This window comes from Chiloscyllium plagiosum, unplaced genomic scaffold (assembly GCF_037043375.1).
Source record: "Chiloscyllium plagiosum isolate Xiang-an unplaced genomic scaffold, Cpla_swu_hap1 HiC_scaffold_20, whole genome shotgun sequence".
In the NCBI taxonomy this organism is placed as follows: domain Eukaryota; kingdom Metazoa; phylum Chordata; class Chondrichthyes; order Orectolobiformes; family Hemiscylliidae; genus Chiloscyllium; species Chiloscyllium plagiosum.
The window spans coordinates 15,810,280-15,833,027 of record NW_028270158.1 but is presented as its reverse complement, the minus strand read 5'-3'; the positions used below and the strand labels follow the sequence as shown (position 1 = coordinate 15,833,027).

General features: G+C 44.4%; 1 protein-coding gene across 1 annotated transcript in view; it reads right to left on the bottom strand.

The window, feature by feature from the left end:
- The window catches only part of LOC122560829 (cytoplasmic phosphatidylinositol transfer protein 1-like), a 206,365-nt gene that overhangs the window by 29,590 nt on the left and 154,027 nt on the right, over positions 1-22,748 (bottom strand). Inside the window, exon 9 of the mRNA XM_043711972.2 lies at positions 17,567-17,630. Within this exon, the coding sequence (XP_043567907.1) occupies positions 17,567-17,630 (64 nt within the window). The remainder of the gene's footprint in view (positions 1-17,566; positions 17,631-22,748) is intronic.

The window sequence follows — 22,748 nt, the reverse complement described above, 5'->3', positions numbered from 1 at the left end:
CGTATTGAGCCTGTGAAATTCATTACTACAGAAACTGGTCAAGACCAAAACATTGCATGAGTTAAAGAAGGAGTTGGATATAACATTTGGGGCCAGAGGCATCAAAGGATATGGGTGAAAGGAGGAACAGGCTATTGAGTTCGATGGTCAGCCATGATCATACTGAACGGCAGAGTAGGCTCAATGGACCGAATGGTATACTTCTGCTCCTATTTTGCATGTCTCTCTGTTTATATTTCTATCAGAGCCCATGACAGAGAGAGTGAGAGGGTGTGAATGGGAGTGACAGAGATTGATGGAGTGACAGAAAGTGAGGAAATGAGAGAGATTGAAAGAGTGAGAGAGAGTATATGAAAGTGAGTCAGTGGATATGAACATGTCAGAGTGAGTGCGAATATGAGAGAATGATGGAGAGTGTGAAAGAGTGAGAGAACGAGAGTGACAGAGTATGAGAAAGTGAGAATATGAGAGAGAATGAGCGAGATATGAGGGAGAATATGAGAGAAATACTGGCAATCCTACTTTGACATGCATTGTTTCAAACGATCAGGGCAAACTCAGTGTTCGTGGCTTTGGTGGAGTCAGGAGGGGATTTGCTGCTCCTCAGACCAGAAATTACAGAAGCACCATCGACTGAGGTCTTCCAAGGGCAGGTTAGCTTCTCTCTCTCCCATTCACCAGGCTGCTCAGTCAGGTGTGCCTAAAGGCAACTCTATCCAGTTCAATCCAGAATTGGCAAGCTGGGCCCAAGTTGTGCCTTCTCGGAGACTAAATAGATGATACATAAACTTGGCAGAAGAGAGGTGTAGACCCAGGGGAACAACTTAGGGTCCACTGACATTAAAGGATTGGTGTGTCGTTGCCCACCATCTTCGGAGATGTAGAAGCACAACTCAAGCCCAGGCACTCTGTCCACAGATTTGGAGACCTGACAAAAACTACCCTTCCCCATCTGCCCCTGGATTCTAGCTTTCCTGGCTCATTGGATATTGATCTGGTAGGGGAGATAGAGTATGGGGCCAGGTCTGGTGGGGATGCTGTTTGGAGGGTGGGAGTGGACTAGATGGGATGAATAGCCTGCTCCCACACTACAGGGATACTATGATAAAGAGAACCTTCCGGCTTTTGGTTTTTAATGGAGTGTGGTCATACAGACCTGCTTGTAGACAGTCCCCCTGAATATAGAGACAGACAAATCACATTCTCTGCTGTGAGCATCTTCCACTTGACGCACAGATGAAAAATGCATGGACGCTACACGAAGCCTATCATGACTGGCATTTATTAAAATGGCCTTAGGCTGGACTTGTGGAGAACTGTGCGCAGTGATCGATGCGATTCATGACCTTTACTGGCTAGTTAATTTGCAGGGATACTCACTGAGTCAGGTTCTCAGGCTAAAATCCTTGACATCGTTTTTTTAACTTTCAGATGTCTGGCCAGGAATGTGAGCAAGGGAGCATGAGACTACATGATGGTGACACAGATCATGGAGTAATAGAATAGCTACCACATAGGAGGTGGCCATTTGGCCCTTTCAGATGTGTTGACTCTCTACAAGAGCAAGTGACCAGTTCCATCATGACTCTAACCTTTCTGCCTGCAGCCCTACACATGTTTTCTCGAGCTGCCTACTCAATTCTCTCTTAAAAGCACAATTGAATCTGTCTCCACTACCCTCTCAGGTAGTGTATTGTAGAACATTCAAATAAGGAACAAGATTAGGCCACTCGTTCCTTTAATCCTGCTCTCCCACTCAATAAGATCATGGCTGATGTGATTTTAACCTTAACTCTACATTCCTGCTTGTCCCCCAGATAATCTTCCATCCCACTGGGAATCAGGAATCGATTTCCCTCTGTCTGAAGAATATTTGAGGATCCTGCATCTACTGCCTTTTGAGCAAAGGGAATTCCAAAGACTCTCTTCTAAAGAATGACTACGGTAGGAATAGGTCCAGTCAAGGATAGTAGTGGGAAGTTGCGTGTGGAGGCTGAAGAGATTGGGGAGACACTGAATGAATACTTTTCGTCAGTATTCACTCAGGAACAGGACATTGTTGCCGATGTGAATATTGAGTCACAATTAATTAGAATGGACGGCTTTGAGGTATGTAGAGAAGAGGTGTTGGAAATTCTGGAAAGGGTGAAAATATTTAAGTCCCCTGGGCCCGATGGCATTTATCCTAGGATTCTCTTGGAAGCAAAGGAGGAGATTGCAGAGCCATTGGCCTTGATTTTTATGTCCTCATTGTCTACAGGAATAGTGCCAGTAAACTGGTGGATAGCAAATGTGGTTCCCCTGTTCAAGAAGGGGAGTAGAGATAATCCTAGTAACTATAGGCCGGTGAGTCTCACTTCTGTTGTGGGCAATGTCTTAGAGAGAATTGTAAGGGATAGGATTTATGAACATCGGGATAGGAATAATGTGATCAATGATAGTCAGCATGGTTTTGTGAAGGGCAGGTCGTGCCTCACAAACCTTATTGAATTCTTTGAGAAGGTGACTAAGGAGGTAGACGAGGGTAAAGCGGTAGATGTGGTGTATATGGATTTTAGTAAGGCATTTGATAAGGTTCCCCATGGTAGGCTACTGCAAAAAATACGGAGGTATGGCATTGAGGGTGAGTTGGAGGTTTGGATTAGGAATTGGCTGGCTGGAAGACAGAGGGTAGTAGTTGATCGTAAAGGTTCATCTTGGAGTGCAGTTACTAGCGGTGTTCCGCAAGGATCTGTTTTGGGACCATTGCTGTTTGTCATTTTTATGAATGACCTGGAGGAGGGGCTAGAAGGTTGAGTGAGCAAGTTTGCGGATGATACGAAAGTCGGTGGAGTTGTTGACAGTGAGGAAGGATGTGTCAGGTTACAGCGGGATATAGATAAGCTGCAGAACTGGGCAGAAAGGTGGCAAATGGAGTTCAATGTAGGTAAGTGTGAGGTGATTCACTTTGGTAAGAGTATCAAAAAGACGGGGTACTGGGCTAATGGTCGGATACTTGGTAGTGTGGATGAGCAGAGGGATCTTGGTGTCCATGTACACAGATCTCTGAAAGTTGCCACCCAGGTAAATAGTGCAGTGAAGAAGGCATATGGTGTACTGGCTTTTATTGGTAGAGGAATTGAGTTCCGGAGCCCTGAGGCCATGTTGCAGTTGTATAAGACTCTCGTGCGGCCGCATCTGGAGTATTGTGTGCAGTTTTGGTCGCCATACTATAGGAAGGATGTGGAGGCACTGGAACGGGTGCAGAGGAGGTTTACCAGGATGTTGCCTGGTATGGTAGGAAGATCGTATGAGGAAAGGCTGAGGCACTTGGGGCTGTTTTCATTGGAGAAAAGAAGGTTTAGGGGTGACTTGATAGAGGTGTACAAGATGATGAGGGGTTTAGATAGGGTTGATCATGAGAACCTTTTCCCACGTATGGAGTCAGCTATTACGAGGGGGCATAGCTTTAAATTAAGGGGGGGTAGGTATAGGACAGATGTTAGGGGTAGATTCTTTACTCAGCGAGTCGGGAGTTCATGGAATGCCCTGCCAGTAGCAGTGGTGGACTCTCCCTCTTTATGGGCATTTAAACGGGCATTGGATAGGCATATGGAGGATAGTGGGCTAGTGTAGGTTAAGTGGGCTTGGATCGGCGCAACATCGAGGGCCAAAGGGCCTGTACTGCGCTGTATTTTTCTATGTTCTATGTTCTCAACCCTCTGAGAGAAAAAAAGCAGAGGATAAAGACCGAGTCCTGTCTAGTCTTTCCTCATAAGGAAATCTGCTCATCCGAGCCATTAGTCCAGTAAGTAATCTTTTCTGAACTGCTTCCAACGGCATTAACATCCTTCTCTCAGTACGTGACTGAACATAACAATTCACTGAAACAAAAACGCAGTGTCTGTTCCCAACACACAAGGCAGGGTGCTGTGATTGAAAGTGGCCACTGTAATCCACATACACTTATTTAGATGGAGCCATAACACAGTTACAACAGGCAGGGGTATTCTGGATCTGAAATGATCATTGCAACACATTCTGTATGGAGGTCAGGCAGCATCCGAGGCGCAGGAAAATCAATGTTTCGGGCAAAAGCCCTTCATCAGGAATCAGGCCTTCATTCCTGATGAAGGGCTTTTGCCCGAAACATCGATTTTCCTGCTCCTTGGATGCTGCCTGACCTGCTGTGCTTTTCCAGACTCTAATCCAGACTCTGATCTCCAGCATCTGCAGTCTTCACCTTTGCCTACATTCTGTATGGAGATGAATACATGACCAATCTGAAATTCAGCGGGCTGTACTCTGATCACTGGGTTTTTAAGAAGTTTTCTAATCAACATGTTCAGAGATGTTATGACTGACCACGGGGCCATGTGGGACTTGAACCCAGGTCTCCTGATCCAGAGACAGGGGCACTAGCACTGTCACAAGTGCTGCGTTTTTATACTCGGTTGAAGACCTTGTTGTTGGTAAGCAGCTACCACTGCTGATGAAGAACAGACTTCTTTCTTTATGGGTCTCATGAGAATGAGCAGCTGTTCCTGTTAAATCCCTTCAATGTGGAAACAGACCCTTCAGCCCATCAAACCCACAATGACCCTCTGAAGAGCATTCAACCTAACCTCTGTAACCCTGAATTTCCCATAGCAAATTTACCTAGCCTGCACATCCCTGGACACTATGGGCAATTTTCTTTGGCCAATCCACCTAACGTGAACATCTTTGGACTGTCGGAGGAAACCCACGCAGACATGAGAAAAATGTGCAAACTCTACACACGAGGGTGGAATCAAACCCAGATCCCTGGTGCTGCGAGGCAGCAATGCTAACCACTGAGCCACCATGCTGCCCCAAATGGATTCACTATAACAGTGGAAGGTTTAAATATTTGTCTATCAAATTGAGGATTGGCTGATTAGTTTGGTTAATGGCACTGAGCTACTGTGCGTGAGTTCAAAAGCAACACATCAATTTAATATATGAGTGTGTAGTGTTCCCCCTAGTGGTGACATGGCAGCCACATGATCTTTTCTCTCCAATTAGCTTTTTCCCCATTCAATGCTCATCTCTGTCCCCTGGTCTCGGACTCCTTCTGTCAGTGGAAACAGTCTCTTTCTATCTCCTCCAACAAGAATACTCACCATCCCACCACATTCCTAATTTCCACTGTGCCACTGGGAATGACTTTTAATGACTGTTACTTTTACTCAGGCTAATGGGAGACAGTGCAATTAGTGTTCAATATCACCCACATGACTTGGTTTCCAGGCAAGCCAATGGGTGGCCTAGAGTATTGTGCACAGTTTTGGTCTCCTTATCTGAGGAAGGCTGTTTTGGTGATGGAGGGAGTGTAACAAAGGTTCACCACATTGATTCCTGGGATGGCAGGACTGATGTATGAAGGGAGACCAGATTGGTTAGCATTATACTCTCTGGAGTTTAGAAGAATGAGGAGGGATCTCATAGGAACCTCTAAAATTCTAACAGGACTAGAACAGTAAATGCAGAAAGGATGTTCTCAATGGCTAGGGAATCCAGAATCAAGGTTATAGTCTATGGATACGGGGTAGGCCATTTAAGATTGAGATGAGTAGAACTATTTTCACCCAGAGAGTGGTGAGCCTGTGCAATTCTCTGCCACAGAAAGCAGTTGAGGGCAATACATTGAATGCTTTCGAGAAGGAGTGGAATAAAGGAGTGGGGCTAAAGGGATCAAAGTGTATGGAGAGAAAGCGGAAACAGGGTACAGAGCTGGATGATGCAGCAGGCTTGAAGGGCCGAATGGCCTACTCCTGCTCCTATTTTCTATGTCTCTATGGACAGCACTCCCCTAGAGACAGGTGGCCATGTAAATTGAGCTCCGATACCTGTTGTGAATTCCCTTTTTGTAGTTGCAACTGGTGTGTCTGTTACTGAACCTCTTGCCCACTGGGTCAAGATCTTGAGTGAGTGGTGACTTAATGGAGGCTTATAAAATCATGAGGAGTGGGTAGGGTAGATAGCCAGCAGCTTTTCACCATGGTAGGGGAGTCTAAAACTAGAGGGCACAAGTTTAGGTGAGAGGGCAGAGGTACAAGAGGGTCCTGAGGAGCAATTGTTTTCACAGAGTGTGGTGAGTGTCTGGAACGGAGGGAGTGATGGAGGCGAGTACAATTTTGTCATTTAAGAATCATTTGGACAGGTACATGGATAGGATAGGTATGGAGGGGTATGGACCAAACACAGGCAAATAGGACTAGATTAATAGTGGAAGCTGGGTGGCATGGACAAGTTGGGCCAAAGGGCCTGTTTCCATGCTGTCAACCTCAATGGAGGCAGATAGGTTATTGTTAAACAAGGGGGTAAAAGGTCACCGGGTGTGGAAGTGTGATTACATTCAGGTTAACCATGATCTTGTTGATGCGTGGAGCATGCCCAAGGGGCTGAATGGCCTACTCCTGTTTTGTATGTTTCACGATGGCTGTGGGCAGGTGGAAGGAGTGGGAGAGTCTCGTGTTCGGCCACCCTACAGGAGGTAATTGCAAACCACAGCAGGATTACGTCCATAAGCAGGGTTCATGGGAGATCCGTGGACCAGGCCTTGGAAACAAGGACAAGCCTGACAGCCATTCCTTGGGCACCAATAATAGGTAATAAACACCCAGCAGTTACTGAAAGCAAGGGACTGCCATGCAAATAATGTAACATGCAGTATAACTTACACATGTTGATCACTTGGACGGTGACTGACTGGAAATATATTTTAAAAAAGGAAAGGCTTTTGCATTTGGTTCTAAACTAACTTTTATTCATTCTGTTCGCACATCTCTGTGGTTTGGATGGGTCTCGGATCCAAAACTCTAGCCCAGAGGTAGGGAGCCTATCACTCAGCCACAACATCGATTGGATGATTAATAAGGAGCTTTGTAAGTCAACAAAACCTTAAGCTTCCATGATTCAAATTAAACAAAAATAAATGGAGCTGCATGGCAAACAGGCCTTTGGCAGTCCACAAGCAACCTCATCTGTCCAATTTGCAGACACAGGTTGTGGAATGGTTTCGGAAATTGAACTGTCAAAGCTCTGAGTGGGTTAGGTAATGGGCAATGCTCTCACCATGAAGTGAGCAGTTGCCTTTGAGAAAGGGGCAGTGAAAGACATGAAGATTGCAAAATTTGATTCATCAACTTTCAAAGTCAGTATGGATCCATCAGAAACACAAAACAATATTCCACTTCAACGGAACAGACATTCCCTGACGTCAAAGCTGCAGCAGGCAGCTCCTTTCACACAGAGTGCTTTTTCCAGACAGAGCTACAATACAAACAGGACAGCTTTGCTTAATTGCAGTTCCCAGCTGGGAGCATGTATTAATGAATTGGTCATCATTACCTTTAAAAAGGTGCTTAGTTGCTAATTGGAGGAAAACTACGGTTCAGTGTCCTAGCCTGATAAATGTTCTTGACGATCGCAACAAATAACTTTCTTATTATCATGCTTCACTTGTTTCCGGAATTTACTTCCGGAAGACCACTTGGAAGCGGAGGTAGGCCATTGAGCCCATCATGTCTGCTCCACCATTCAGTGAGGTCATGGCCGATCTGATAATCCTCATCTCCATTTTCCTGCTTTTTCTCCAGAACCCTTGATTCCCAACTGACTTAACAATTCCCATTCCAGTCTTGGCTATACTTGACTGCTGTCTGTAGTACAGAATTCCACAGATTCACTGACCTCGGAGACGAAATTCCTTCTTGTCTCAGTCTTAAATGCATGATCCCCTTATTCTGAGATTGTCCCCTCTGGTTGTAGACTGTCCCACAAAGTGAAGCAACCTTTCCTCATCTATCTTGTCAAGCCCCTTAAGAATTTTGTCAATTTCAGTAAGATTTCCTCGTATCATTTTAAGTAACAATGAATACAGGCCTAACTTAACCTTTCCTCATCAGGCCCTCCCTCCGTATCTGCTATCAGCTTAGTGAACCTACTCTGGACTGCCTCCACTGCCAGTATATCCTTCCTTAGATAAAAGGGCCAAAACTGTTCACAGTATTCAAGAAACCTCTCTACTTCTATACTCTACGTGGAGATAAAGGCCAACATTTCATTTGTCTGCTCTATTACCTGCTGAACTTGGATGTTAAGACCATAAGAAATAGGAGTGGAAGTAAGGCCATTCGGCCCATCAAGTCCACTGTGGCATTCAATCATGGCTGATGGGCATTTCAACGCCACTTACCCGCACTCTCCCTGTATCCCTTAATTCCTTGCAAGGCTAAGAATGTGTCAATCTCTGCCTTGAAGACATGTAATGTCCCGGCCTCCACTGCTCTCCGTGGCAATGAATTCCATGTTAGCTTTTTGTGATTCATGAATGATGACTCCCAAATGTTCCAGTGCTCTCTGCAGTCTTTCTCCATTTAAATAATATTCAACTCCACTGTTCTTCCTGCCAAAGCACATCACCTCACATTTTCCTACATTACAGTCCATCTGCCAAGTTTTTGCCCACTCGATTTACCTGTCCATATTCCTCTACAGACTGTGTCATCCTCACCATTTGCCTTGCCCGCTACTTTTATGTCATCTGCAACTAGGTTAAAGGACATTCACTTCGCTCATTCCAATCATTCTTCCTTCACTAGGACTTGAGCAAATCTGGTAGATAGACACGGATACTGGACACATACCAACTGGTCTAAGGTGCTGTCCTTCACAAAGTGATCCAATGACGACCTGAATGCTCAAGGGCAAAAGGTCCCAACACACTCCTCAAAGAAGCACAGGAGTCTCAAGCAACATTCCTTTCTCATGAAAAGCTGCTATATGCTCATTTCCCATTTGAGGGTGGCATGGTGGCTCAGTGGTTAGCGCTAATGCCTCACAGGATCAGAGACCTGGGTTTGATTCTCCCCTTGGGTGGCTGCCTGTGTGGAGCTTGCACAATATCCCCACGTCTGTTAGGGTTTCCTTCCACAGTCCAGAGATGTGCAGGTTAGGTGGATTAGCCATGCTAAACTGTGGAGAAATGTGCAGGTTAGGTGGATTAGTCATACTAAATTGTACAGAGATGTGCAGGTTAGGTGGATTAGCCATGGGAAATGCAGGGTTAAAGGGTAGGGGGGTTGAGTCTGGGTGGGATGCTCTTCAGAGAGTTGGTATGGACTCAATGGGCCCAACAGCTTGCTTCCACACTGTAGGGATTTCTGTGACATGAGGCCTTGCTGATCACAAAGTAACATTGAATTTTTCCCTACATTATAGTGACCACACTTTAAAAAATAATCATTCACTGTGAAATCCTTAAACAAATGTAAAAGTGTCTGTCATCATTTTAGGACATCCCACAGAGCTTCACAAACAGTCCCTGGGCAGTGAATGGGTTCCGTCCTGTGAGTTTCCTCCCACAGTCCAAAGCTGTGCAAGTTAGATGGATTGGCCATGCTGAATTGCCCATGGTGTCTGGGGATTTGCAGGCTAAGTGGATTAACCATGGGGAATACAGGGTTATGGCAATAGGGTAGGTAGGGGTTGGTCTGGATGGGATGTTCTTTGGAGGGTTGTTGTCGGCTCGATGGGCTGAATGTACTGAAGGGATTCTATGAAGTCAATTTGTACACAAGGTAGAAAACAATATGAAGCAATTGTTTGTAAGTACAGGAAATGTTAATACGTTGGGGTCTTCAAATTTTAAAACCACATGCGGCTGCATTCGTAAATACGAATGCTGTTAGTTGAATATTTGTAAATCAGGACCCCCTCGTACAGCCGATGAAATGTTTAAGATGCTGTAAGATCTGAATTTCTCTTTTGCAAACTGCTTTGGTGATGTGGGCCTGAATGCTTTTCTTAAATGTTGCTTTGCTGTCTACCACAGTTCAGCATCAACATCGGGCATTATGTGAAGGTGGAGCAAGGGCAGGACAGAGTGAAAGCTCAAGGTGCTGCAATTTAAAGTGGCCGCAGGCTTCAAGAAACAAAAAAGTGTCTGACTAAGGTTTTGTTTTGCCCAACGGAGCCAGCGGGGGGAACTGCACAATGTTCTATTTTTGGTAATACTGCTCTGTGCAGTATAATCTGTACAAATAATGGGATGATGCCTCTGAATCATATTGGTAGCTTTTGAAACAAGGCTTGAGAAACAGGTATACATGAAGGTGGGGGGAGGAGCTGCCTCAAATGACATCTTTTAGGCTCAATTAGCAGTTAGGTTGGTGATGTTAGTTGCTTTGAATATTGTATTCCTTTATTCTGCCTTTCATCATTTTCTCTAACTGAGGCCTCAACCTAATTGGAATTAAATAGGTTTGCTCCTAACATCACTAGAATTTCTCCTTTTTTAAAGTTAGCATGTTTGGTGGCAATTTCCCCTTCCACCCACAAGCAAGGTAACTCAGCTGTGGGTGGTCCAATCAGCTCATTGAGAACTGACAGGCACAGGAGCCAAGGCCTTATCACAGGCCTTGACAGTTCATGACCCTGGGTCACCAGTAACCGCAGGTTCATCAGGGGTCAGTAGATTCTGAGGTCTAAAGCCTGCCAGGTGAGGCCTACTCTTTGGGTGATCCAAAAGCAAGAAGGTTGCTTCTGCTCATTCTCATTGAGGTTGGGCCTGCAGAATTCGGGGGTGAGAGGCAAGGTCAGAGGTTGCAAGTCACAACCCAGTGAGATTTAAATGGTCACCTTCAGACTGAAAGAAATTCTTCATTGTGTACGTACACAATCAGAAACGCTTCACAACGAGTCAGGACCTCCCCCAGCACCACCATCGGCCTGGTGGGATTATCAGATCTCAGACCAACATGGAGAACATCAAGTGCATGAGCAATTAAATGCAGTAAGTCTTGCCAAGACAATGCAAATATTTCTGAGAAAAAGACCTTGCATAATGCGCACACCGTTCATTACACACCACAGTGACGTGACAGTGAACTCGAGGGAACGTGGCTAAATCTAAACAGCAATAGCAATGTTTAAATTGGTTGTTACTTTGGTGGTATAAATGTGTCAATTAGTCTAACTCGGCAAGTCAAGCACAGTTTCAAAAACAAACACTTACATTTAATCCACCATGTACTTTCATTCACAGAATGGTGGGTATCACTGGCCAGACCAACATTTATTGCCCATCCCTAATTACCCAGAGGGCAGTTAAGAGTCAACCACATTGCTGTGTGTCTGGAGTCACATGTCAGCCAGAGCAGGTAAGGAAGGCAAATTCCTTCCCTCAAGGATATTAGTGAGCCAGATAGTGTTTTCCCCTGACAACCAACAATGATTTCACAGTCACCATCAGACTTCTAATTCCAGATATTTATTGAATTTAAATTCCATCTTCTTCCAGGGCAGGATATGAACATAGAACATTATTACAATCCCTGGATTAATGATCTAGCCATAATACCACTAGACCATCCAGAAAAATTGGATCTGGAAAAGAACCTGAAACAGAGGATTCCCATGTTTCCCTGTGAGTTCAAAACAACTCAAGTTTTCCTCATCATTCAATGTTTTCCCCCATCTTCTCTCTCCCCATTGCTTTCCAGCTAACTCATTGTCCTGCACCCTGGGAAGTCCACCATGTTTGTTAGTGTTAGTTTGGGAACCGTGCAAAATGAAATGCAAGCAATGACTAGTGACCTGGGTAACACTGCGTGAACATCTCTTGTGTAAAATGAGAATAGTAATTTTAGGTGCATTAGGCAGGGGTGAATGAAGGGGAATGGGTCTGGGTGGGTTGCTCTTCGGAGGGTCGGTGTGGACTTGTTGGGCCAAAGGGCCTGTTTCCACACTGTATGGAATCTAATCTAACCTAAAAACAACAAAGCCTCTGTTTTCATTTTCAGATTCAACCAATGGATAAAGGTGTTCATTGATTGGAAAATGGCACTCATTCGATGCAACACCTCCAACCAACCAGAGGTCGCGACCCTGTCTGGGAGATTGCAACAGAAAGTCATTTGGCATCTTCATGTGGCTCGAGTTGGGGAAGCAGGTCAAATAGAACCTCCAAAATAAGACGGTCTTTCACAAAATGCTTTTGAGGGTGGGGTCCATTACAGCAAGTAATCAAGGGTCGTCAGCCCAGGTATCCGAAAATAGACCGGGAAAATGGCCTTGGCTAATAGGTCTTAACACGATTCCATCAATTACAGTGGTCTGGAGGCAAATCAATAATGACACAGCATTGCTACACACCACAGTATTATTTATATTCTTTGGGGAAATGAAATTGTCAATAGGCATATCGGACTGAAGCGGTTTATAATCACTGGGATCATCAGAAAATCCCACTAACCAGAATTAATATTAGATCAGGTTTAAGGCTTTATCCTCACTTCCTCTTCCTTACTGCAAGCATCAGCAGTCTTTTACCCTGATCAATTTGTTAATCACGTTGAGGAGTCTTGTGGCACATTGGTAGCACCACTACCTCTGGGCTAAGAGGTCTGGAGTCGAGTACCATTTGTTCCATAACACCTCAGTTTAGAAACTATGTACAGGCCCCTTACTTTCACGTCTCAGTAATTTGTTCTGAAAGAAGGAATAAAAGGCCTATGAGGGCTTACCTTTCCAGATCCTCAAGTCTTCTTTTATTGATCTACTGGGATGTACCCCTCAATACCAAAGGTCCTGGTTTCAGTGAACCCAGAGATGGCATATTGGCTGATTATTAAGGTCTCCTGCACATTCCCAATTGCCATCGCTCTGCCAATGGTGACCAGGCCTTTGGCTGCCTGGGCTCTCAGCACTGCAATCCCCTTCCTCAGCCTCTCTGCTTCCTGGGATAAGAGGGCCGTTTGGGAAGAAACAGAGTGGAATGAGCCTATATTCTCTCGATTTCAAAAGGACGAGAGGGGCTCTCATTGAAACATATAATGTTTCTAAGATGGAGTGACAGGCTGTTTTGTCCAACTGGAAAACCTGGAACAACTTCCCAAAGCTTGGAGGAGGTGGGGGGGGGTATTGTCTGGCACTTTTTTAATGCAGCAGGCTCATGCAAAAGGGGGCGGGTATTGGTTTGGCTCTGAAATTTTGAGCTGCCAAGCACAGCTACCATGGCTCTCGAAATGAGTTGTGACAACTGTGCTCTTGCTTTCACAGCCTTTTTCTCTTCCACTGAGCATTTCAAGCCTCAATAAGGGGTCAGAGGTTGGGAAGTGCTGTTCTAGAACCCAGGGAGCACAGTCTCAGAGTAAGCGGTCGGCCATTTTGGTCTGAGAGAAGAAATGTCTTCACCAAGAGTGTTGTGAATCGTAGGGATTCTCTGCCTAAGAGCCCAGTGGATGCTCAGTCAAGACAACAGTGAGAGTGACAAATCATTGAACACAGAGATCTTGGGATTGGGGCATGAAAATGTTGTCCGCGGATGAGCTCAGCGCTTAGTGACTGAGCAGGCTCAACAGGCCAAAGGCTTCTTAAATTATTCCCTCAGTCTTCTCAATTAAGATATTACTTCAAATGTCAACCTTTGAGCAAGCCTTCGATCAGTTGGCCAAATCTCTCCATGCCACATTTTATTTGATCATCGCTCATGAAGCACTTTTGCATGAGCCTGCTGCAATAAAAAGGTGCCAGACAAATGCAGTTGTTGTTGATGAGCTTCAGAATTATTTAGCAGAGCTATTACCTGTAAGAGAACCTCTTGAGTTTGCTTTCCAAACCCTTAACCTTTCAATGGTCCCACCAGTCTAACCACCCCCACCCACCCCAAGGGGGTGTAGTACACTCCACATGGCAGAAAGTATCAACTGATTTTAAATTATTCTCAACTAGCCTGCGATGACAACTCTGGGGAAGGTGGGACTTGAACCCAGCCTTTTTTACTAGCAACACTACCATTGCACCACAACAGCTCTTCATAATAGTAACAGATTGGTGTGTATGCATTTTACAGTTTAATAAACAGTGCTAATTCAGCACTTTTATTCCTTTAACAAGGACAGGTGGACCAGCAGAAATGTCAAAGAGCTGCAAATTAATCCTGACTTCACATTGCTGATGTCCCAATTTAACCTGCAGCACTTTTACTGAGAATTCGTCAAAGTCATTTCTTTCCCGATTTGGTTGTCCTGGCAACCTGCACTCGCGATGATTTCATGTCTCTGGCATCTCGCGAGCCAGTCACCTTACTAATGGAAACAGAAATCACAAGCAGCACACAGTGGGACAAGGCAGTGGCAGTGCAGTGGGAGGCAGAGTGAACACTTCCAATCCTTTAGCTTTGTCTGAAACCACAAAGTCAACGGGCTGAATTTTTGAACAAGATTTTGATCCTGTCGCAGTTCCACTTCTAGGAGAGGATCTAGTTACCTGTGCACAGGGTAATTCACTGTGCTGATTATAGGGCCAATTAAGGTCACGCTCCAAATGCTGATTAAATTCCAATTGGTATGCAGACCCCTGGAGGCAGACAGAGGAATGAGAGAGATGCTCCAATTGGGAAACCTGCCTCCCCTTCTCCCTCACCCACCTTGGTCACACGACCACAGCTAAGGCTGCTGGGCCCCTGGAGGTGAAATTAGCCTGGGGTGGGGGAAACGGACATTAAAAAAATTCTTCAAGTGTATTTCGGCCCTTGTACCCTCCTGCTTACCTCAGACGGTCGGACTGCTAGTCTTTCAGCATTGGAAGGGTTCCCATTATCCCGCCATCTATAATATGACAATGATCAGACACACTCTCCATTTAAATGGACTGCTTGTTGAAACTCACTTTGGACATCAAGCAATGTGGATCATGACTCACAAAGACACCCAATGTTGGGGTCCTGACATCTTTCAACATCTTCAACATCTTTTCCCTCTCCATGTTCTGAGATAACTCCTATCTGTGACGTGTGTGGTTACTGTGAAGCAAGTATGGAACTGGGATTTCCTCGTGAGTAGGCTATAGAGTCATGGAGTCATACAGCATGAAACTGACCCTTCAGTCCAACCAGTCCATGCTGACCATAATCCCAAACTAAGCTAGTCTCATCTGCCTCCTCCTGGCCCATATTCCTCCAAGGGGAAAGTGAGGACTGCAGATGCTGGAGAGTTAGAGTCAAAAAGTGTGGCACTGGAAAAGCACAGCAGGTCAGGCAGCATATCCCTCCAAACATTTTTTCCTCATGCGCTTATCTAAGTATCTTTTAAACGTTGTCACTGTCCTCATATCCACCACTTCTTCTGGAAGGTCATCCCACACACACACTCTGCGTCTTTTTAAAATCTTTTTCCTCTCACCTTAAAAATATGCCCCCTGGTCTTGAAATCTCTCACCACAAGGAAAAGACACCTGCCATTCACCTTATCCATGCCCCTCATGATTTTATAAACCTCTAAGGTCATCCCTCAACTTCCTATGCTCTAGTGCAAGAAGTCCCAGCCTATCCAGCCTCACCCCACAACTCAAACCTTCCATTCCCTGCAACATCCTGGTAAATCTCTACTGCACCCTCTCCACATCCTTCAAATACAGGATGACCCATAACTGGACACAAAACTCCAGAAGAGACCTCACTAATGTTAGGCGGGTGAATTGGTCAACATGTGGCAGATGCGATTTATCCCTGATAAATCGGAAATTATTACCAAAATGGAGAAAAACTTTGGAGTGTGTCAGTGCAGAGAGATCTGGGTGCCCTTGTGCATGAATCACAGATAGTTTGTATATTAAGTATGGAAGGTAATAAGGTAAATGGAACTTTGACATTCATTGCTAAAGGAACAGAGTATAAAAGTACAGAAGTGTTGTTCAACTGTATGAGGTTTTAATGAGACCACATCTGGAGTATTGCACATAATTTACTTGAGGAGAGATGTGCTTGTATTGGAGGCAGTTTTGAGGATATTCATTTAGATTGATTCCAGAGATGAGGAAAAATGTTTAGGCCTAAACCCTTTGGAATTTGAAAGAATGAGAGGTGTCCTAATTGAAGCACATAAGATGCTGAAGGGGATTAACAGAATAGATGGGGAAAGGATGCATCCTTGTGTGGAGCAATCTCAAACAAGAGATCATAGTTTTAGGAGAAGGCATTGCCAATTTAAAACCGAGATGAGGAACATAAGAAATAGGAGCAGGAGTAGGCCATTTGACCCAAGCTTGCTCCTTTCAACAAGATCATGGCTGATTTTTTTTTGTGGACTCAGTTCCACTTACCCATCTGCTTACCATAACTTTTAATGTTCAAAAATCTAATTTGCCTTGAAAACATTCAACAAGGAAGCCCCAAATGTTCCACTGGGCAGGGAATTCCTAAGATTCACAACCCTTTGGGTGAAGAAGTTCCTCCTCAGCTCAGTCCTAAATCTGCTCTCCCTTATTTTGACGCTATTCCCCCTAGTTCTAGTTCAGTGGAAACAACCCCCCTGCTTCTATCCTTCATAATTTTATTAAAATGCTTCTCTCAAATAGTCATCAACTTGTGGAATTCATTACTCAAGAGTGTGATAGATGTTGGGACAGTAAGTAAGTTTAAGAAAGAGATAAATTTTTAATGAAGGGCTGTGGGCTAAGGGCAGGAAAGTTGAGTTGAGGCTGAGATGAGATCAGCCAATGATTGTAATGAATGGTGGGGCAGGCTTGAGGGGCTGAATGGCCTATTACAGCTCCTCATTCTGATGTTCTTACAATGGTTTTGTTTGCAAAGTCAGGGCACACACTGTGCAGACCATTACCTTGCTTTCCATGGTATTTTGCCATGCTGTCGAAGTGTTCCAGTTAAAAGTTCATTTATAAACAGTTGATCCATTGCAACAAAATGCAGCAGTGCTGTCAGTAAACCTACTGATCTTTTCAAACTGCTGTCCGAATCCTTATTGAAATGGTCTAAAGGGTTTAGCAAATTGCATTTGCTAAATGTTCCCCTTCTTGTTTCGAATTGACAGTCAAAATAAGTGTCTCGTCATGTATTTCCTCTTTCTTAGAATATTATTTTAAAACAAAACATGAATGATAAGCATTGAGGCTGGGTATTTTGGCAGCAAGTACAGAGAATATCCATCTGTGAGTTAAACATAAATAATATCCGTTTCTCATCTTGGAAATTAACATTGGATTAATCTCTCAGTTATGGAAGTGTAGAAGGAATCTATTTATTTGAATGCACTCAGCTATATAAAAATTGAACACGTGAATTCGGACCAGGAGTCAATCACAAGCCTGTAGCCCTCTCAGTTGCAGTGAGGGTGACAGATCTGGATTTTTAATTCCAAGCTAAATTAGATTTAAACAAAGGCAAAATACTGCTCAAAATCTGAAAATGCTGGAATAGTTACAGATCAGACAGCAACAGTGATGAGCAACTGAGTGAACATTTCAGATCACAATAACCTTAATCAAAATGGATGATCCAAAACTAATGGAGTGTTTACTATCACTGATATGTATGCTACTGTGTTCACTAAGTGCCAGATTGCTACTGTTGGGATTTATTGGAAAATGGACATGTACTGTTGTCAGCAAATCTGCAAAAAATCCTAATCCACCCAGCAATGAGGCCAAACATCTTTGCTTGTCCTTTCCCACTTACAATACGAGAGAGAGCTCTGGTTACACAATATTGATGAAGTACTATATGTAATGTTAAAAACAAGTACAATTACTTAGATGGACTTACCACACCATTCATCAACCCAGGCGAAGGCTTGCCGATGGCCTATTAATAAGATATCCCTGATAACCTGAAACCAAAGAAGGTATCATGATTGAGATCATTTTTGCAGTTGTTTCTTTGCTTAAGCACTGCAGCACTGGTGATAACATTTTATTTAGAATTTTATTCAGCTGAATATCCCTCTTTCTGTTAAACAATGAAACATTTTAACACAATTTATCTGGTTCGTCTCAGACTAGTGAAGGTGAATCTTTGATAAGCTCAACTCTCACAGAGTGTAAAGTATCTGCAAAGTGGATCACTGAGGCGGAATAAAACCATAAGAAATAGGAGCAAAAATAAGCCATTCAGCCCATTGAGTCTATGCTGCCGTTCAATGAGATCATGGCTGACTTGATAATTCTCATTTGCCTGCCTATTCCCCACAACATTGGATTCCCTTACTGATTAAACGTTTCTCTATTATGAATCCCTCCCTTTTAAAATCACTCTTCGGGTATCCCATTGTCTCATTCAACTGAGGTATCCACTTGAGAAGGTGGACAGAAATCGGGACAAAGTAGCCCATTTGACTGGGACCCCACTCATCATCTTAAACTAATCACTTCCTCCACCAGCAGCACTGTGTACCATTGGCAAGATGCACTGCAGCAACTCAGCCAGGCTCATTTGACACAGCACCGTCCAATCCTGCAACTTCTACCACTGAGACAATTAAGAACACCATCATCTGTCAGATCCTCTGAAAACTTCACAGAATCCTGACTTGGAACTACATCACCGTTCAATGTCATTGGATCCAAGGTCCTGGAGCTCCCTTTCTGCTGGCACTACAGGGCAGACTGCAGCAGTTTAATAAGGCAGCTTATCACCACCTCCTTGGATAGACAACACAGTAAACGTTACCCTTGCCAACAATGCTCACATGCCATGAAAGAATAAAAGAAAATTACTGCCCACTTCCTCCTATTGCATGGCATCTCCCAATGGGAATTCTTTAGTTTGGAAGGAATTGGAATTTCTGATCAAACATTTTTCAATGCCTGACTTTAGTGCTGCTCTGTGAGCTCCCATTCCTCCAATTGCTTACCATTTAGCATCTGTGAGCGTAACTGCTTCACCAATGACGACCGTACCTTTGGTTGCCTGGATTCTAAACACTGGAAATCCTTCCCTAAACCTACCCATCTCTCTCTTTAACTTTAAGATGTCTCTTAAGGGCCCCGACGTGATCCATGCTTTCGGTCACTGTCCTTACACGGTGGTGTGAGACATTTCATTCAGGGAGTCTGCGTTTCCAGATTCCTTACTAATTCTACATACTGTCCTCAGGAGCTCTGGATAAGATGGTGTGGGCTCTGATATCCTTTCCTTCACACGGCTGCCTAGGAGTCATTCCCAGTCTTACTGCCTGCCACTTCAAAAACAAACCCCATTTCGCTGATGTGTGGGCATCACTGCCAAGGCCAGTGTTAACTTTGGATCATTGTGAGGTCATTTCAGAAGGCATTTAAGAGTCAACCACATTCTTGTAGGTCTGGACTCACATATAGCCCAGACTAGATAAAGACAGCAAATTTCCTTTCCTAAAGGACATTTTTGAAAAAAATATTCATTCAAAGGATGTGGGCATTGCTGACTTGGCCAGCATTTTTGCCTATCCCAAGATGCCCTTGAGGTGAGCTGTCTTCTTGAACTAGACCAAAGTGAGGACTGCAGATGCTGGAGATTAGAGTCGAGAGTGTGGTGCTGGAAAAACGCAGCAGGTCAGGCAGCATCTGAGGAGAAGGAGATGTTTCTGGTAAAAGCCCTACATCAGGAATCTTCTTGATGAAGGGCTTTTGCCCGAAACGTCGATTCTCCTGCTCCTCGGATGCTGCCTGACCTGCAGCACCACACTCTCGATTGTCTTCTTGAACTGCTGCCATGTATGTGCTTTAGGTAGATGCACTATTCCATTACAGCGACAGTTCCAGTATTTTGACCCAGCAACTGTGAAGGAATGACGATATATTTCCAAGTCAAGATGGTGAGTGGCTTGGGGTGGAACTTGCAGGTTGCTATGTGTCTGCTGCCCTTGTCCTTCTCGGTGGTAGTGGTTTCAGGTTTGGAAAGTGCTATTTAAGGTGTCTTGGCGAATCTCTACAGTGCATCTTGTAGCTAGTACACACTGCTGCTGCTGAGCATCAGTGGTGAAGGGAGTGGAAGATTATGGATGTGTTGCTAATCAAGTGGGATGCATTGTGCTGGATGTTGTCAAGTTTCTTGAGGTTTGTTGGAGCTGCACCCATCCAGGCAAGTGGGAAGTATTCCATCCTGACTTGTGCCTTGTAGATGGTGCACAGGCTTTGGGGAGGCAGGAGGTGAGTTACTTGCTGCAGGATTCCTCGTCTCTGACTTGTTTTGTAGCCACAGTATTTATAGAACATGGAACTATTCAGACCAGGAACAGGCCCTCCGATCCATAATGTTGTGCTGAACATGACGCCAAATTAAACTAATCCCTTCTGCCTGCCCTTGGTCCATATCCCTCATTCCTTGCATATTTCTGTGCTTATCTAAATGTCTCTTAAAGACCCCTATCATATATGAGGAGTCAAGTTCAGTTTCTGATCAATGATAATCCCCAGGATAGGGGGAGCATGAATGAACTTTTGACAACAATTGACAACAGTTTCAGGGGACCCATTACTGAGAGTAGCTTTCAATTCAAGCTTCATACAGTTAAATTAAATCTAACTTCCTGTCATGATGGGATTTCAACCCATGTTTACCCTCCTACCACCAGCCTGCGCCAGCGGTATGATGGTTATGGCACCATCTCCTGTATTGGAAGAATCTGCAGTGGTCAGCCATCAAATCCTCAGATGGGACTTGAACACAGAGCTCCTGGCTCAGAGGAAGGGACACATGCCATAAGCCTGTCGACAGCTCCTTGTGTGGCTCAAAATCAAATTGTGGTTGATAATTGCTCCTTAGAAGTATCTTGACGAGTCTTAAATGCCCAACGTTGTTGCTGCTATGATTGGTATGGGGGAGGGAGAATTTGCAGGTAATATGGATAGTTGCCTCTTCGAATCCCATCAACCCCAATGATTGGTGGAAAGTAAACTGTGCGCTGGTGACTGCTGGTCCTCAGAATTTGTCGTCAACCTCGGGAATAGGAGCTGAGGTCTCAGGTTTGGGAAATAGATGGAAAATGTTGTGGGTGCCACATTATAGGAGAGGTGTAAGTACTCTAGAGAGAGTGCAGAAGTGATTTACTAGAATGTTCCATGAATGAGAAACTTCAGCTACACAGACAGATTGACTGCTGGGACTTTTTCCCCCTGAACAGAAGGCAGTTGAGATGAGAGCTGTTAGAGGTTTTTAAAATTATGAGCGGGCTGGATACATTAGATAGGGTGAAGCTTGAAAAGGAAACAAGAGCGATGTGAGGTGAGAGTTTTAGGGTATGGGATGCACTGCCTAGAAGTGAGGTGCAGGCAGGTTCAAATGGAGACATTCAAGAGGCCTCAGATGGTTATTTGGAAGGGAATAACGTGCAGGGATATGGGGAAGAGGCAGTAGATTGGCACTAGATAATAGAGGTGGTACGGCCATGATGGGCCCAATGGCCTCCTACTACACCATAATAATTCTGAAAAATATTGCTCTGATGTGAATATAAAATGGCTTGCCTAGATCTGTTGGAGAGTAGTAAGAGCTTCCATAAAATCTGTGTCTTTTGAGCAACATATTGGTCACTTGTTTAATATTTCATGACAGCACCATATTTTGTTTGAGAATGTACATGTGAAGCATCACAAGAAGCGTCACTACATTAAAGTTGCTATATAAATGCATCACGTTGGTTTATATGCAAGGACCAATTAAACAAATGTGTCCAGTTTGTCACTTTGAGGGACTGTTGCTCATCCTCTCGTCAGCTTTGGCTGCATGGCACGGTGGCTCAGTGGTTAGCACTGTTGCCTCACAGCACCCGGGTCCTAGCATCAATTCCAGCCTCTCGTGACTGTCTGTGTGGAGTTTGCACATTCTCCCTGTGTCTACGTGGGTTTCCTCCGGGTGCTCCAGTTTCCTCCCACAGTTCAAAGATGGGCAGGTCAGGTGAATTGGCCATGCTAAATTGCCCATAGTGTTAGGTGAATTAGTCAGAGGGAAATGGGGCTGGGTGGGTTACTCTTTAGAGGGTCGGTGTGGACTGGTTGGGTCGAAGGGCCTGTTTCCACACTGTAGGGAATCTAATCATTCCTCTCCAACAATTTGATCGATAGTAATGGAATATTAAACAATTAACAATGTAACAAATCTGTATAAAGTTTCCAAACGCTGGGCTCTCACACCCAACAGTCTATCTGAATGAAAATGACTGCTCAAAGTCGAGTCCTTAGCTCCCAGCTCTCATTCTATAAACATCCTTGTGGAAAACTGCCTCACTCTGGGCAATGTCCCAGAAATCAAGGCAGAAGAAAATACCAGCAGCCACCACCGTGTATAATTCTGTGCTGTTCAAAATAACCCTGTGTCCTGCTGCTTCCCATTAATCAGACATTATTATCTGTGGGAAGAGTATTGTTTATATCTGTCAACAGGGTCTCAGTTGCAGTTGAACTTTATGGTCTGTCACATTCAGCCGTCCTGGAACTTGACAATGTATCCAGGAAATTCTCAAAGGATTAAGAGCATAAAACACACTAGAGGGTTCGTATGGTGTGGTATTGTCCCTATCTCTGAACCAGGACACCCAGATTCAAGTCCCACCCACGTCACTGGTGGGTAATAACATCTCTGTGCCGGTGATTAGAAGATGTTGAGGATTCACAGAAATATTTTCTCATGAATAGGGTTTTCCACCTTGCTATGAGAGTCAGTGGGGATACTGGCTGTCCCACAGCGACTTCACACCCTGAGGAGTGTTAACTGATTGGAGTTCACTGCCGCCAGTCACACCCAGATAAAGTCCCACCTCAAGGTTGATGGCCAATCTGATTGGACTGCAGCTCTGTTGTCCCACCAGTGCCATCAGTGGCCAGAAATGGAACTACAAACAGTACCTAGTTTCTTGACCAGAAAAAGTGGGAGAAGGGAAGGGGTGAAGTCATTGGTACGATGAGAGGAGGATTGGGAGCATGAGCTGGGCACCTTGGCACAGAGGTTAGCTAGGTTATGCTTGCTTTGAACA